Consider the following 18,145-nt stretch of genomic DNA (forward strand, 5'->3'; position numbering starts at 1 on the left):
GCTAACTTGTTCTTTTATATAAATAGATGACCGTATGTAATAAAATCATTTAGACTTAAAGATATGATAAGTGAATATACATGTATATTGTATTAATACCTATGATGGTATTAAGGTTAATTATGGTTATATTTAGAAGAATCTATTAAAAAAAGAGAATATTCTTCAATGATAGTCTAAATTAAATCGATTAAGATATCAAATAATAAGATATCGAGGAAGGTTCTTATATGTGTAAAATAAATGAAAAGAATTATCTTAATATAAGATGTTGAGGTTAGATTACCAATACTTATGATGGGTATGTATCACTTTTTTATTTGACATACTTAATACTTGTGTATGTAGAGTTTGACGACTTCTCAAATAATACCTAACCCATTCGAAACACTTTTGGTACGTAATATAACATCCACCTACTCTACAAAATTTGAGACAAGAACCTTCTTCTCTAAATTTTTGCATAAAATAATTTTAATTTAGGAAAAAAATATTTCATTCTTTTAAAATTTGATGGAAAATTGTATTCACACACCCTAAATATAGATTTGATAAGAGTATTTTCGAAAAACTAGTAATTCTAAAATCAACTTTTCTAGTAATAAATATTAATTGTAAATATGCTACTTTCTTTTTGTTTAATGGAGATTCAAATGCAGAGTATTATTTGCATCGTGCAATGGTTACCCGTTGGAATTGACCGAACACATTATTGAATAAATGATGGTATGATACATCAGCCAGATGAATAATTCAAGTGTACATATAGTATTTTGAATTATAAGCACCCTCATTTAACAAACAGTTATAATATATGAATATAGAAAACCTAATTTAATTTATATAAAAAGATCGACATCATTATTCATATTCAAATGTCAAATGTATACTATATATATTTCAAATAAATAGCCAACAAATTGTCACTAATTAAGTGAAACAACGTTTGTTTTTGGTTTATTTTCAAATTAATTCATGTTTTTCTAAAGCAGCACAGGTCCTACATTTTTTTAAGAGAGAAATGTGATACGTTTACCAACTAATGACATTAGAAATGCTATAAAAATAAGACAACTTTTAACTTTTATATGTATCTACCCCTAACAAACCTAATCTTCTAACCTAAGTCTCGTAAGATAGAATATTAGATTAATTACTATATTCAAAATATTTTTCATTTAAAACTTGGTAATTCATTACAATTTGTCTAAAGAAACCTATTAAATTTTAGGGTTAAATATGTTTTTGGTTCCTCAAGTTTCAATGAAATTTAGAATAGTCCCTCTTCGAAACTTTTGATCAATTTAATCTTTCATCTTTAGAGATATGTGAATTTAGTCATTCTAACCAAATTTTATTAAGTTTATTTGACATTTCAAACGCGTTTTATGATAATATTTGAGTTAACATTGAAGCGAAAATGTGTCAAACGATATAAACAATTCAAATACTATTATGAAATGCATTTATAACTTCAGATAAACTTAACAAAATTTGGTTAAAAAGACTAAATCCACACATTTTTAAAAATAAAGGACTAAATTGGTCAAAAGTTTTAAAGAGGGACTAATTCCAAATTTCACTGAAACTTGAGGGATCAAAAACATATTTAACTCTAAATTATATATATATATATATATATATATATATATATATATATATATATATATATATATATATATATATTATGTTTACAATAATTATCTTGAAAAAATAAATCACAACAAATTTCTATTGATCAATGATACAAAATTATACTGAAAATACATAAAGAAAAAAAACTAAATTATTTATTTATTTGTCTATTTGGATATATAATCTTACTCCAATTATAAAATACAACATGAATTTGGATTCTCGTCGCTGAAGAGTTGTGGTGCATAGACATAGTGAATAATATAAGGAACATTGTCCTTAACCTTCACCTCTTCTTTTTCACGAGTCTCTATTATTTTGGTTATTTCACCACCTTTTTCCTTGGTTGATTCACCAGATTTTTTAGTGTTATCTTCATCTTTTTTCTTAGTTGATTCACCATGATCCTTCTTCTTCTCTTCCTTTTTCACCTCTTTTATAGAAACAATCTCCACAGTCTTGTGAACCCTCTTTCTCAAAAAAGATTTCAGCTTCTCCACTTCAATGGTGCCTTCCACTGTTACATTCTGTGCTTTCTGATCCGTTTTCACATCGAAAATACCTACATTAATCAAATCAAAAACCTTAATCTTAGCTTGATTCAAATGTTACTTATATATTATAATAATTAATGTTCTTCACTATGAGTTGTGTATGTATATGTATATGTACCTTTGTGCTTTATTAATCTCCTTTTTAGGTCAGCTTCACATTTGTCACAATGCATGTGAACCTTCGCCGAGATGATGCGGATGATTGGCTTGAAACCACACATGAAATATGGTCAATTAATTTAGTAGCCAAGTAGTTCCAAAAAGTATTCCAAGTATAAATTGAATAGTAGATTTTTTGCTATTCTTTATATTAATGGCAATTTTTGTTTGACTAACTTCTACCGGTTGTTAATATATGAGTTAGGTATGTTTTTAGTCTCTGAACTTTAAAGCGAAGTTGAGATTTGTCTCTCTTTGAAATTTTTATACATTTTGGTTCTAAAATTTTTAAAAAAATGGATATAATATTTTTAACCCATTTACGTTAACTTTTTTTGTCGTGTCAGACGCGTTTCATGTTAGCATTTGAGTTGTTTACATCGTTTGATACATTCTCACTTCAATATTTGTTGGAAAACATGTTTGACAAATAAAAAAAATTAACATAATTGGATTAAAAGGAATTTAATCACTTTTAACAATGAATTTATTTTTTTTATTCTTTATCAATATACCTTTTTTTCTAAATAATATTAAAAAAAATTATAATCTAATAAAAAATTGAGACACGTAATTATTAAAAGAAAATATATTATAGTCAAGTAACAATTAAAAATCGGTTATGAAAAAGCACATAATACATTATTTATTTTTCTTCTATATTCATAAAGAAATGAATATATAAAAATCTCATGAGATAAAAAATAATATTTTCATTATTAAGTGAGACAAAAGACAAGAAAAGAGAAGGATAATTCATAAATGAGAGCAAAACTAATGAGTATGTGTCTTTTTTTTTTCAAAAACAAAAAGAAAAACATATGAGGGTGAGAGATACTTACAATTCGTTAAAAACTAAAAAGACAATGAGAATGAAAAGAAAATTATTTTAATAAATATTTAGTTTAATTACTCTTTTAATTCATGTTTTCGTTTAAAAATGTTAAGTTGACCCTCTAATTTTTTTTAGTCTCAATTTCTTTTTCATTTTTGAAAAACTGATGCAATTTGGTCTTTCACGGTAAATTTTGTTAGATTTCTTGAAATGAATTAATGATTTTTTCATTAAATTTGAAACTATTAATATGGATGGATTGCTTGGTTAGTATAATTAACATAATCCTAGAGTCAAATTTTTAGACAAAAATAAAGACTAAAAGTGAAATTAACCTAAATATTTTTATTCTTTATTATATTTAATTCTATGTTTTATTATTAACATTAAATATTTTGCTTTATAAAAAAATAAAAAAATACATAATTCATAAAATTTTATAATATACTGTCTATAATTAATTTATATATATATATATATATATATATATATATATATATATATATAAAATTTAAAAGATTTCAAAATCCACCCCTTAATGATATACCTAATCTAATCATGGAGGGTATCTTTGCATTTTTTTTTTTTATTCTAACCTCTTTCTTTTTACATAATAGTATAGGTTAGACGAGTAGATATTTATATAATATGATTATAAGTTGGACGAGTAGATATTTAGATAGATGCCGTTTTCATATAATTTTAGACTTATTTTCCATAGAAAGAATAAAGAAAATAAGAGAGTGATGAACCTTATTCTATGAAAGGACCATATAATGAAAAGTGACGGTTAATATAGTCAACATGATAAGAAACTAGATGATGCCAATAATAATAATATTTTTTTAATAATGATGATCATAAATAGTGAAAACCAAGATAATTACACCTGTCTAAATAGGTTTGGTTTCACAATTTAGTTTGAAAAACTCGCAAAATGATTTACATTAAGCTAAAATATTATGGTTTACATTGAACGGAACTATTTGATCAACCCAATTTATAAAATAATAGTTTTTTTTTTTGTAAAAAGAAATAAAAGTAATGTTTATTTTATTTCTCAAATACATGCATCTGTTATGATTTATATATATTTAATTATATATATCAAACACTTATACATAAAATTTAAATGTAATAATATGACTTAAATTTTAAAAATAAATATTTTACTTTTATTTTTTATTTTTTATTTTTAAAACAGCCAAAATTGGTTTACTAACCAACGTAAAACCGGGTCAAACCAAAAAGTTGCAGTTAATTTAAAAAATAGGTAAAATAAAATGGGACGAGACCGTTTTCGAGAACCGAAGTATCATCAATAACGATGAAGTTAATAGTAATGATTATCACAGTAATAGCAAGAATAATAAAAATAATAATAATAAAATTTATTATTTAAATAAAAAATATTATTTGTATGATAAATGAAACAATAATATATATATATATTTTAAATTGATATTAAATTAAGAGAAAAATTTTAAATAGTCCTGAACTCCAATCTTATTCTATATATGTTTCAATCAATCCACTTAAGAGGTATTTTGATTTTTAAAAATAAGACAAAATAGTTAATTGTATCGTGAATGTGAACCGTCAATAATTTATCGTGAATGAAACGAGAGGGAAAAAAGTGAAAGCGGAGAATTTGGTAAATTGGAAAATGACTAATTTATCGATCATAGTTTAACCAAAGAAGACGATAAATGTTGGCATCACAAACTTTCCCAAATCATAATTTGTCTTTTTATATGAAATGAAATAATTCAATGACTCCATCACTTTTATTATTATTATTATTATTATTATTATTATTATTATTATTATTATTATTATTATTATTAGTATTATTATTATTATTAGTATTATTATTTCATTAATATTTTTTATTGCAAAATGAAATATGATTATAATATTAAAAGTGAAGTATAAATGTTTAAGTAAATTACGCGTTTTGTTTTATGAAAGAACAATATTAAAAGTAAACTGTTAAATGAAAATATAGGAATAATATTAAAAAAAATTAAAACATTGTTGATAATATTTTTAAAATTAAATATAATTTATACCTTACCTTATTTGCATAAAACAAAAAATAAAATGTTTATATGCCTAAAAATAATGCAAATAATTTAATTTAAAATATGTATTTAGTTTAATTATGTGAATTAATATTTTCTATTTTTAGAACTAAGCTAAATAAATACTATAAAAAAGTCAGAACCTACTTTTTAAAGACAAAAAGAAATACTACTAATATATCATATTTACTTTTGTATATTTTCTATTTTTAGAACTAAGCTAAATAAATACTATAAAAGGTCAGAACCTACTTTTTAAAGACAAAAAGAAATACTACTAATATATCATATTTATTTCTGTGAGAACTTAAAATACATTTAAAACTTTGTTATACTTTACATATTCTTTCCTTGTGTGATTTGTTGAATGACTTTTATATAGAAATTTTCTTTTATAAATTATATTCTAACAATGTAATTTTAGAACGTGATGTTTAAGTTGTACATGAAATTGATTACGAAATGTAATATACTTGGTCATTTAAGTATAACTATTTCTTCTATTTAACATATTACTGTAAATTTTCTACAACTTTATTTAATTTTTTTTGTTAATATTTTTTACATTAAACATATAAAGAAGATAATTTAAAAATATGCAATTTTTACAACTTAACCATTTTTAATTTAATATTTAAAAATAATTCAAATTATTTTTAAAAAAATTAGATATGATTGTCACAACCTACTTAAAATAAATTAAATCTAACTATTGACTATAAAATATTTCTTTCTTTCTTTGTCTCACTCTCTATTTTCATTCAAAAACCTTCAAAATCCTTTGACCACGTCTAAACATGGAGTGTTCAAACCGTAAATAATTATTTCTATTTGTTTTCTTCAGTTCCCATTAAGTTCTCTTGTTTCTTGGTCCACAATCTAGTATAGTTTAAACACAAAAACCTTGCATATAAAAATGAGAAAAAAAAATTCCTCAGTGATTATGATTGAACACGTATTATAATTTCCTAGGTGTTATCTGAAAAAAAAAAAAAAAAAATATATATATATATATATATATATATATATATATATATATATATATATATATATATATATATATATATGTTAAGAATAAAACTATAATAGAATTCCAACTTGAAAATCGATAATTTTAACAATAACATTGTTAAAGTTAAAATATGTAAATCATTAAATTTAGTTCAAGCCCAAATTTTCAAATTTTAATTATTTCTATTATGGTGCATTGTTTAATTAAGTAAGTTATCATTATCTAAATAAATGTTAAAAATTTCAATGTATTTCTATAAATACGGGTTAAAAAATTCACTATATTTTTGTGGATACGAATTCATCTATTTAACTTTCAAATCTAGCAATGCAAATGTGATGTGTAAACATTAAAGCTTATTTACATTGTGAGTGATGTAGATGTGATTTGTAAAAATTAAAACTTATTTAAATTGTGAGTTATATCATAAGTTTTTATTTATAATAATGATTATTATGATACGAGCTTAAAGGGATAAATTCACTTGTATGTCTTTCTCTATATTTAGGAATGTAACAATTTTTGTTTAAAAAAATTAATTATAATTTTTTTATTAAAAGTAGGTAAATAAACTAAATGCTAAAAAAGCCTTTGTGATAATCATTAAAAAAACGCAAAGTGTTGGTATTCGGTGAAAAGAGAAAAAGAAATGCAATGAAAATATTAATAATGTTTAATATCTTCATTTTGCACTGGGTTTATAAACCACCAATCTATATATAAGTAACTAAAATTGGATTTATTTTGTTTAATTTGGAATTAATCAATTTTAAACTTTAAATTAATTTAGCTTCCAAGTTGATTAAATTAATTTAAGCCAACACCCCTACAAGCATGTGTATTATTATACAATTACTTTAAAAAATTAAATTTTGAGCAATAAATTTATTTTTCAACAAATTATTGAAAAATGTGAAATAATTAAGCGTAATAAAAAATAGTGTTATTTTAAATTTATATTGCAATTGTAGCAATCTATCAAAACATTTATGTTGTTTTACCTTTCTTTCGCCTTTGCTGAATAATGGGCTCCAAGCCCAAATGATAGATTTAAATAGAAGGGGTGTAGAGATTTTTATTATAATTTAAAAAAAATTAAAAAATTGAGTATAAATATTAGATTTATAATATTTATAATTTGGAAAACTACTGCTTTTATGTGAGGAAGCAATAGTCTAATCAATAAAAAAAATGATTTCAACAAGAAAAAAAATAAAAAAAAAAAGAAAAATATATACATGAAATATTATAAATATTGTTGATATTATATTTAAATTGAGTATAAATTTTTTATCTCAATAATATGTGATGATATTAATAAGATTATTCACTATACATATTATTATTTTTAAGGTAAAATTATAATTCTTAAAAATAATACCTACAACACTAGTGTTTAAGTTTCATGAAAATAAAAAAAAATTATCATTTTTACATTATGTTTATTTTTCTTTTAGCCAATGTTTATTCAATTGAAAATTTTTAATTTCTATATTATCAAATAAAAAATTCTTTACACATCAGAAAAGAGAAAAAAAATGAACTTACTTCTTTGATTTCCTTTGGCTTTTTTTCCACAGTAGTAATCTCCTTAGGTTTGATTTTTGGTGATATTAATTCAACCTTTTTGTTGCTTTTCTTCTCTATAAGTTTCAAGATTTTCAAAGGCTCTATTTTCCCTTTTGCTCTAACTTCTCCTTTCTCAATTTCTATCTCCACACTTTGCACCCCTGTTCAATAATCACCACCAAAATGCAATAACTTTATTATATAACTCAATTTGTGAAAAAGCTCTTTTAAATTTTATTTAGTATGTATAAAACATAGTTTTAATTTACAAATAAATTCATTTTTTCTTCTCTTCTAGTGGAAATTCTTTATACTTTAATGCTGTTCTATATTTTTGAGACAGTAAATGCATTTATTTATTTATTTATTTGTTTGTTTAATATTATTAAGTAAAAAGTAGGGAATTGTAGGAGAATTACCCACAACATAATCTTTCAATTTTTTTGAGGGTCTGATTTATTTTTTAAGACATTCCATTTCAGTTTATTTAATTGTAATTGTAATTTTTTAAGTTAAAGATACATGAATAGTTTTTTTATTGAATATACTATTTTTTTTACACATTTTGTTCATTTTGGTAGCTATAATCTTAAAAAAAAATCAAATTATTGATATTCTTAATTCCGATGAAGTGCTAACTTTTTATTTTCTAACTTTCTCCAAATAGATTACATTAATATTTATATTTACGGCAGATAAAAAATAATGCATTTATTGAGTGAGTTAAGTTATTTCTGTAAAACTTTGTTAAGAAAAAGGTTATTTTTATTTTAATAAGTGACGCGCGTATTGTTTTTAAATAAGAAAATATGAAACTGTAATTATTATGAGATGGAAATATAAATGTTAAGTAAATTAAACATGGGTAATTATTGTGGAGAGAAAACAAAAATGATCGTGGAATATGTATTTTTGGTTAGCTTGTTTTCAAAATATACTCATGGATATATTGATTTTAATGTTTTAAAATATATTACAAATTTATTATACTAAAATCAGTTTATTTTGAAATGTAAAATATTAGTCAAATGAAAACTCGTGAAACTAAAAACTTAAAAAAAAAAAATAGTGTAGAGGTAAAATATGTTAATTACCTTGGGTGATCATGAGATGCTTCTTAATCTTGTTTCCACATTCCTTGCAATGAAGATTAACTTTGTAAATTGCAGTGATCACTTCAATCTCTTCTTTCTTCTTTTCTTCTTTCCCTGCTGCCATTTTCTTTTCTGCAAAATCTAGGGTTGCAGAGAATGAAACAAACCCTAATTAAGAACAAAAACTGAATCAAAGATCACTTCAATCTTACATATATTAAAATTATTCAAATCTGAAACCACAAGTTTTCTTAACATTTCTTATTTATTTTTTCTTCTGGTTTAGTTAATGGTAGCTCACCAATTTCTTGAAACTTGTTAAATGGTTTCACCAATTTTGTTTGCAATTGGTAGTTGAGAATATTGAAAGTTTCAGTAGTTGAGGAACTGTTGAAATAGATGTATTATTAGTATTGTTAAAAAAGATACCAATTATGTAAATTTCTTGTTAGCTTAAGCAAATTATACTTTATATTAAAAAAAAAAAAAAAAAGCTAAGTAGATGTAGACACATTAAAGTGTGTGTATATATATATATATATATATATATATATATATATATATATATATATATATATATATATATATATATATATATATATATATATATATATATATATATACTATCAAATTGCAACTATTAATTTTAAAATACACCCCAATATATTAATTTGTTAATCTACTTCTAGAAAAACAATTAAATATTTACATTTTAAGACATTTTTAAATATATTCAAAATAATTATATTTAAATTAAGTTCATAAATAAGTCATATACATACTGCTTTTACGGTTTTCTTACCAAAATATTGTAATATTTTTAAAATTTTACCTATCTAGATTTTAAAAATATTATCGAAATAAGTCAAGTTATGTTCAAATAACAATATTTCAAACTTTAGGAGATGAGATTTATATTTTTATACAAAATTTATTAATGTTTTTTTTAAGTGAAAATAAGGATTAGATATGTATTTAAGACATTAATATAACCATTTGAAAGATCTGTAAACAGTTATAGTATATAATAAATAATTAAAGATTTCATCAAAGATAATATAAATTAATAAATAAATAATAAATATAATAAATATTAATTGTATTGAAATATAATAATATTATTGATTAATAATTTAATATTATTATATTAAATAATAATTAGTAATTCAATAATTAATATTAAATGGTGAATCAAATTTTATTAATTAATGTATTATATAGTAGAAAGTAATTAATATTTGACTTTTAAAAAGTGTAATTAACTTTAATTAATTAAAAAAATTAATCATTCAATTTAATTTGTATAACAGCAAATATATTAATGATTTCATATTGATGTATTAAATAATAATTAGTAATTGAACTATTAATATTAAATGGTGAATTAAATTTTATTAATTAATATATGATATATTGAAAAGATAATTAATGTTTGACTATTAAAAAATGTAATAAAATTTAATTAATTAAATAAATAATTAATAATTATTTTGATTTGTATATTTGCAAATATGTATGATATTAATAATTTCATCCTCATGTATTAAATAGTAATTATTAATTTAAAAATTAATATTAAATGGTTAATCAAATTTTATCAATTTAAATATGATATTAAAAAGATAATTAATGTTTTGTTTTTAAAAAATGTATTAAGTTAAAGAAAGAATTAATCATACAATTTAATTTGTATAACTGCTAACATTAATAATAAATAATATATATATATATATATATATATATTATTTCTTCTAATTATTTGGTTTGTCATGAAAATCATTAGCATCTCTAATATATCGTTCACTTATCATAACATGTATGTAATTATGTTAAAATATTGTATGTCAATCAAAAAAAATTTATATCTCACATTTGAATATTTTTATTTATTGTATATTTTCCTTTTATATGAAAATGTTTAATACTCTCAATATAAGTATTTAATAGTATAAACCTTTCATTTATTAGGTAATGTAAACAACAAATTGTACTTATTATGATTCATTTTGTTTCATTTCAAGAACTCTTTTGTTTCTCCCTAAAACAACAATTTTTGTTATTTCTCATTGAACATATATATTAATATTTAAAAAGTTTTCTTAGATTTCTAAGGTATTTTTCATTTTATTATACCATTGATTATACATTTTGTTAATAGTCTCTCAAATTGTTTCTAAGACATACATTTGTTAATTTTTTAATATTTTTATTTATTATTTATTTTCATCATGTAGAATACTATTTCGATAAATTTTATCTAATTATTTTTTATTTTCTAACTCATTATCAATTATACTGTAATTTTTTTCACTATAATTGTATAAATAACTTTGTTTTACTACAAAATAAAAATTTAATGTAATTGTAATGAATATTTTTTTATCACCATCAAAACATATATTGGAATTCAAAAGATACAAGATCTATTTCAAATTTTATTATTATGTTTATTATCTGTTATTTGCATCATTTTGATCAAGTGATGTATTATAACTTGTATTAGTGTATAAAAAAGAGATTCATTAGAATTTAAAAAAATTGAAGTAAACAAATATTTAAAATATATTTTAATTTGAATATTTGTTTTCCTTTTATATGATTTTTAAAATATTTTTAAATTTTATCAACTAAGTTTCATTAGTGTTTGCAAATTTAATAAATTTTTTAGTTCTTATGAAATTTTATTTGGTATATTCTAATCTAAAATATAAAAAATTATAATTTATTTCAAAGTATTTGATATAAAAGAAACAATCATCCTCTTAATATTGAATATTTGATAATATTATGTTTCTTTTACCATAATCTTTTATTATTTCATAAAAATTAATTAAAATTAATATTGAAGTAGTAATAAAACAGATATGGGTATGGGTACGAGATTATACTCGTTATCCGGTGGGGATGGGGATAAGAAAAAGGTTTGATACCCGTTAGAGTTGGATATGGGGATGGAGATGAATTTTTTCTACCGAGATAGATATGGGATAACAAAACTCGTATCTGTTCCGCCCATTGCCATTCCTACGCTTTGTGATCTTCATTTGTCTCATGCAACATCTTATGACATTATCAAGGACAATGATAAATGAAAAATAAATAATTACAAAGCATTATGAAGGACTTAAGACATGTAGGAATATCAGAAGACATAAATCATATAGAAAGTTAACACATTGATATTAATGATGAATTGAGTGAATTAACACATTTTAGTCTATAATTTATTGTTCACAAATAAATTCTTGAAGCGACATCTTCAACGTTAAAGAGTTTCTGAACTTTTCATATTTAGGTTAAGAAAATATTGATATTCTTTTGAATTTTATTGCAAAGCATAAAAATGTTATCAAAATGGAATAATAGATTTGTTTTTTTTTTAAGAAAATTTTGAATAGTCGCCACATGTCCAAACTGTTCCTTCAAGAGTTGTCACGTGTTCAAATTGTTCTTTCAATTTGTATAATAAATAGATTTGTGTAATGGATAGATAGGTAATAAACTCGAAGACTTTAACATTTCAAAAAAATATTAATATAATTTCTCAAAATTTAGTCTATAATTTATTATTCACAAATAAACTTCTGAAGCCATACTTTCAATGTTAAAGAGTATCTTAATTTTTCATATTTATGTTAAAAAAGTATTAGTATTCTTTTAAATTTTATTGTAGAGCATACAAATGTTATCAAATTTGAATAATAAATTTGTTATTTTTTTGAATTTCTTAAGAAAAAAATTGAAGAGCCGTGTCTAAAGCGTTCCTTGAAGAACTCTCACCTCTCATGTCGAAATTGCTTCATGCACCCATCAATTTCTTCCTCCAAATTGCTTCCTGCACCCATCAATTCATTCCTGCATCCAATTAAGTTTTTATAATAACCATTTTATCTCTGAATCGTTGATTCCGCAATATCCGAAATAACATTTTTCCTAGTGAAATTTTCAAAAACAGAATTTCCGGAACAAAATTTTCCAGATGAGAGTTTTGATATAAAATTTCCAAAACACATGAAGTATATTCTGAAATACGATTTTTGAAACAGATTTCCAGAATAAAATTTTCAAAACACATAATATCTTCCGAAATAAATTTTTTGGAACTCCTGCATGAAATGTGTTACGAAAAGAATTTTACGAAAACATGAAATATTTTCCGGAAAAATGTTTCTGAAATGAGTTCTTTAACCATTTTCTCTCTTCTTCCTGCAGTCTCTGGTGGTGTGGTGCAAGGGTGAAAGGTATTTGAGTATTTTCCTTGTATTGTGGGGTGCAAGAAAAAAAAAATTGATAGGGTGCAAATTATATGATTCTTTTTTACTTAAATGTAACTACTTTTGAGTTACAAATTATGCAGACAATTTAAATATAATTTCATCATAATGGAACTCAATAAACCCTTGCTCATGCACTATATGTGGTATTTAAATATTGAAGTCATGTCTCAAATATTGCAAGTTTCGATTGTTAACTGGAAAGAACTTACATAACATGCAATAACTGAAGAACACTGCACTTATTACCTATCTAAATGTGGTACCTTTAGTGATTCAAATCTTCAGAGATTCATTCTAGGCACCCCACAAACATTTGTGGCATTCATCTGGCAACTGTTCCTATATTCCTAGCTTCCACGGTAAGTGCTGAATGAGAATGGAGAAAGCAGAAGAGGAACATGAAAATGTTCCCTTTTCTGTGAATCCTTGATTTCAAACACTATAGACACATAAGGAAAGAAACCATTTGGGATGTACTTCCCGGTGTTGAAACTTATCCTGTATATTCCTGGACTCACATCCTCAACTATGCTCAGCAGTTGACCGCTCCGGCCATCTTGATCGGTCGCCGATGACCCCTGGAACACCCAACTGCCACCGCCTGTGGCCCCAAATGTCGGCCGAGGATGAACGCCCCTCCACACCTCCAGAAGCACCTCAATACCGGCGGCCGGAGAGCCCCGCGACACATCCAGCACATGAGTGGTGATGGGAGGGCGAGTTCTTGCAGAGTGGTGAATTGGTTTACCTGATGAACCCTCTGAAGCAGCAGTCACATGACTACTGATGATGCTAATACGATCTTCTAGCATTGGGAAAATAAGAAACCAAGATCGGTAACTTGTTGTAAACATCATGATGTAAAAGTTGCAGAGTTTTGAAAATTCAGACCACAACATTTTATAAACAATAAAGGAGGAGGGTTTTGTTAAGCACTCAGAAACCAACTTACCATCCACATATACAACATGCATCACAGTTAGAAATATAAGAAACATCTTAGGAGAAAGTTATTTGAATACAACAAATATAATATAGTCCTTGTGTCACATCTCTTTTAGAATGATGACAAATGATTGTTGAACGATGTGTAAGTTTAACCGAGATGTCATAGTTCAAAATGGTTAATCACAGGTCAAAATCGCATGATTCTAACACCAGTTAAGAGTTAACATTAAATCACTTGTATCCCAGATTTGAACATTGTAGAACTCAACTTTTAACATACCGAAAGAATGAATGGATGAATGGATGAAAAACTCAAATATTTGATCATTCTACTTCTACACAAAAAGTTATGACTCATGATGAATGGTTGATGATATGCTACATTTCAATTAATGAATACAGCAATAAGCAAAACCAAATTGAATAGTTGAAGGGTTGTCAGGGAAACAAAGTGAGCACAAAGTTATATCTTTCCTAAGCAGATTTGAATGTCAAAAGGGGTTCTTAAACTATAACCAAACATAAATCAGGAAAGAATATGGAAGTACCTTCTGCCTTTTTAGCAGTGGAATACTTGTCAGTTCTAGAAGAAATCTCTTCTGCACTTGAAAAGAGCTTTGCAAGGCGTAGTTCTGTAATTTTCATTTGCTCCTGAGCAGCAATCTCAAATTCAACAATGGGCCTGTTTGTATATCGTCTCTGCACAGTGTAACATAAATTAATTTAAATTTAAATGAAAAGTCTTATATCAACATTTCATAATAATTTGGGTTCCTAACCAATGTAGGAAACTGCCAATGATTGAATTTGGCACATAAGAGACAATGAATGAATGAATATTCCCCACCCTTTGAAAAAAGAAGCTCAAAAGATCTATCATTGCTCACAAACAAGCTAAACCTGTGTAACCTTAAACAAATCTATGTTCATAACATAACAACTCAACGAAAATTCACCCAAATAGACATTAATCAAGAATAGAAGTTAAAGTAAATAAAAGCATTACCAGCACTAAAGTTTGAAATTCAAATTTACCTTCAGCTCAGCAAGTATCTCATCAGTGGTTCTGCCAGATGCACAAATGAGAAAAACAAACCCAAACTTTTCCCAGTACCGAGCATTCCATTCAGATAGTTCCTGAAAAATGACATGCAGATAATTAACTTCCATTTATTAACAGTTAACATTGCAGTTGAGGTCCCCCTCTAACCATATATTTGCAGCCACGTCCAAAGCTCAGTTTTGTTAATGAATGCCTAATTTCCAGCACAATAATATTAGCTAACGAAGGATGCTAACCGTGTGAATTATCAGCTAAGAAATTAAAACTCTTTGAAAGAAGGTGCTTTTCAATTCAATATCTTATGGTATGTTCAGTATTAAGATAGCAGACCATAGATCAATCAAGTTCCAACCATAAATTTCGTAGTACAACAAAAAGCACTAAAATATTAGTAATATTTTGAGTAGCAGCAGCAAGCAAACCTGTAAGCTAGAACCAGTTGCAGTAGATAAAGCAGTTGATTGCTCTCCCTTACTCCAACTGCATAAAACAGTTCCTTATTATTTCTAACTAACAAATATGATATACATTTTTTTACCCTTTTCATTGCATAAATCACAGCTGAAGCCACAAAAAAGCACCACCCAGATGAAGAAAAATTCACAACTTTCACTCATGGTTCTTTCACCAATGTAAAATGGAGAGAAAGAAACCCAGATGGTTAAAACCAGGAACAAAATTGATGGAATGAATTACCTAACTGACAAATTCCATAGCTAACTTAAAAACTCACCCCCACCATGAAAAAAAAAACACAGCCTTTTGCATCCAATTCATTTGTTTCATATCAAAACACAGAACAGAATGCAACCAAACAGGAACATAATATCAGGAATGAATGAACTCAACTGACACAACTCCACACCTAACTCAAATCCGAGACCCAGATTTCCTGTAGTCAGGGGTTTAGCACATTCACACTATCACACAATTACAACTTTTGAATGAGCATTGGTCTCCTCATATTTTATCTAAGTAGATCAGACTTGAAATGTGCTTCTCAGATCGAGTCCTCCCAAATTCATCCAACATTCCAACCTCAAGTCCTGATTGCAGGGAATCCATTTCCTACAAAACTTGCACAAACTCAAAGAGAAAAGCACAACCATACCTAATTCATTAGTTTCACGAGTTTAATTCCTATGGTAAGTATGAATTTCCACCATATCAATCAATCAGAAATGATAGAAGTATGAAATTTTGAAGATTGCATAAGAATCAACTATTAACCATACATGATGATTTATAACTGAATGACAATGTAAAATATCTGTCATATCAGTCCATAGATTATACTCTTGGTTTCATCTCAATACACAAAATAGAGAACCACCCAAGTGAGAGAGCAGATAGTCTATGTATCCTAACTATCATGTATTAAAAATTCTCTAACTTTTATATCAACCACTTCAAAAGTCATGCTAAATTTCTGATCGGAAGGGAGAAATCACTGAACTTGAACTGCAAATCCCAAATGATGACCCAAAGAACCACCAACCCACAAAAACCAAAACACACCCTTTCCAGTCAAAAATCAAATCTTTCACACAAAACACAAGAGGGAGAGTGACCCAGATGGAAAAAAGTGATGAATTCATGTACTGAACTGAGCACTGGCTTCAGAGGCAACAGATGGAGCATGGGTATGTCCGATCTGAGGGTGGGCAGAGAAGGCCTGAAGCCAACCGTTAACATCAACTTTGTTGAACCAAACGTCCCTCGCCACAGAAACGGCGTGCTGCAACGAACTGAAAGGAGAGGCCAAAACCATGTCCTTGGCGAATCTGGTGCTTCCACAGCACGATACGAAATCTTTCTCGTCGAAACTGAACTCCATTCTTCAAACAGTAATCACTCTATTCGCTTGTGTTTTGCACAATTCTATTGGAATTGGAAGTGGACAGTGTTTTTATGATTTGTTTGTGGGAAGAGAAAAGAAGAGAAGAGGATGTGACGCTGTGTCAGCACTTAGTCTTGTTCTTGCGACACAAACAAAATGCCACGTAGAAATGTTCTTTTGGCCAGCACAAAAGAAAGTGGTAGCGACAGAAATTCATTTTATAAAGAAGATAATATTAGATAAATACATTAAATGGAATGGATAAGTGCGATCAGCAAGATTTGAAATTTTATGAATATTTTAATTTAAATTTATGTTTTAATATTTAGAAATTTGTAAGTAATTTTAAAATTTAAAATTATTTTTAATATAATATTATTGTATTAAAATTTAATAATGAGTTACATAAAATTAAAATTTATCATAATAATAATTATTAAAATACTATATTTGTGTCATTTATAAAATAAAAAATTATTTTTATATTAAAATATTTTCTGAAAAATTTGATCACATTAATTAAATAGTCAAATAAAATTTTAAATATTTTGAATTGAAATTTATTTTATTAAAGTTGAATGTGAACATTCCTCATAATACTTTTTAATAAATTTTAAATTTAAAATATATGTTTAATTTTTATTTTGAGTACCAAATAATTATTCTTTCTAAATTAAACTAGTAGATGTTGTAAGGCTCACTTTTTTCTGAATGTCCTAATGTTAAGGGCTAGATCTATCCAAGTTCAAGTGAGCTCAACCTCCGTCACCCGTTCACGTAAGTTAGTTCTCGAACCTCGCGCCCTTTCTAAGTTGTTTTCGTGGTTTATGTCGGGACTCACTGTGTGAATCCAATGTCCTTTGTCGTGTCACTGTTTCAGTTCATAAATCTGCCCTTGGAGCTACTGGTTTCGCTGGCTTAAGAGTCGAAGTCCAATATTAGCCCTTTTCAAGGTAAGGGAAGTTAGGGTTTCGTTAAAGCTTTGATTTTTCATGATTTCTTTGATGATATTACGTGATTCATGGATTGTTTACTGAATTGAGCTTATAAAATGTCGTATTGTGTTATTTGGGCT

General features: G+C 25.5%; 2 protein-coding genes across 3 annotated transcripts; both read right to left on the bottom strand.

The window, feature by feature from the left end:
* Positions 1 to 1,778: 1,778 nt before the first annotated feature.
* LOC114166526 (heavy metal-associated isoprenylated plant protein 4) lies at positions 1,779 to 9,159 on the bottom strand. Its single transcript, XM_028051274.1, has 4 exons — positions 8,943 to 9,159; positions 7,828 to 8,009; positions 2,308 to 2,395; positions 1,779 to 2,197 (listed from the first exon to the last, which is right to left on the bottom strand). Exons 1-4 carry the CDS (start codon positions 9,064 to 9,066, stop codon positions 1,830 to 1,832), a joined length of 762 nt encoding a protein of 253 aa, XP_027907075.1. The 5' UTR covers positions 9,067 to 9,159; the 3' UTR covers positions 1,779 to 1,829.
* A 4,166-nt stretch (positions 9,160 to 13,325) lies between these two features.
* Positions 13,326 to 17,240, bottom strand: LOC114167096 (uric acid degradation bifunctional protein TTL). 2 transcript variants are annotated; one of them, XM_028052044.1, is made up of 5 exons: positions 16,838 to 17,240; positions 15,653 to 15,710; positions 15,203 to 15,304; positions 14,716 to 14,866; positions 13,326 to 14,021 (listed from the first exon to the last, which is right to left on the bottom strand). In XM_028052044.1, the coding sequence occupies exons 1-5, from the start codon at positions 17,065 to 17,067 to the stop codon at positions 13,567 to 13,569; spliced, it is 996 nt and encodes a 331-aa protein (XP_027907845.1). In that variant the 5' UTR covers positions 17,068 to 17,240; the 3' UTR covers positions 13,326 to 13,566. The 2 variants fall into 2 exon arrangements, with proteins under 2 accessions (XP_027907845.1, XP_027907844.1); XM_028052043.1 differs by having other exon boundaries at positions 13,326 to 14,024.
* Positions 17,241 to 18,145: the final 905 nt, after the last annotated feature.

The sequence above is a fragment of the Vigna unguiculata genome, chromosome 10 (genome assembly GCF_004118075.2).
Source record: "Vigna unguiculata cultivar IT97K-499-35 chromosome 10, ASM411807v1, whole genome shotgun sequence".
NCBI classification, from domain to species: domain Eukaryota; kingdom Viridiplantae; phylum Streptophyta; class Magnoliopsida; order Fabales; family Fabaceae; genus Vigna; species Vigna unguiculata.

What these genes read in the sequence shown, in the direction of transcription:
- LOC114166526 (XM_028051274.1), bottom strand. Translation starts at nt 9,066, where the DNA reads ATGGCAGCAGGGAAAGAAGAAAAGAAGAAAGAAGAGATTGAAGTGATC. An exon ending in GCATCTCATGATCACCCAAG is followed by an intron (nt 8,010 to 8,942) that starts GTAATTAACATA and finishes ATTATTGAACAG; the next exon opens with GGGTGCAAAGTGTGGAGATA. An exon ending in AGCCAAAGGAAATCAAAGAA is followed by an intron (nt 2,396 to 7,827) that starts GTAAGTTCATTT and finishes TGTGGTTTCAAG; the next exon opens with CCAATCATCCGCATCATCTC.
- LOC114167096 (XM_028052043.1), bottom strand. Translation starts at nt 17,067, where the DNA reads ATGGAGTTCAGTTTCGACGAGAAAGATTTCGTATCGTGCTGTGGAAGC. An exon ending in CAACTGGTTCTAGCTTACAG is followed by an intron (nt 15,305 to 15,652) that starts GTTTGCTTGCTG and finishes GTCATTTTTCAG; the next exon opens with GAACTATCTGAATGGAATGC. An exon ending in AGATACTTGCTGAGCTGAAG is followed by an intron (nt 14,867 to 15,202) that starts GTAAATTTGAAT and finishes TACACTGTGCAG; the next exon opens with AGACGATATACAAACAGGCC.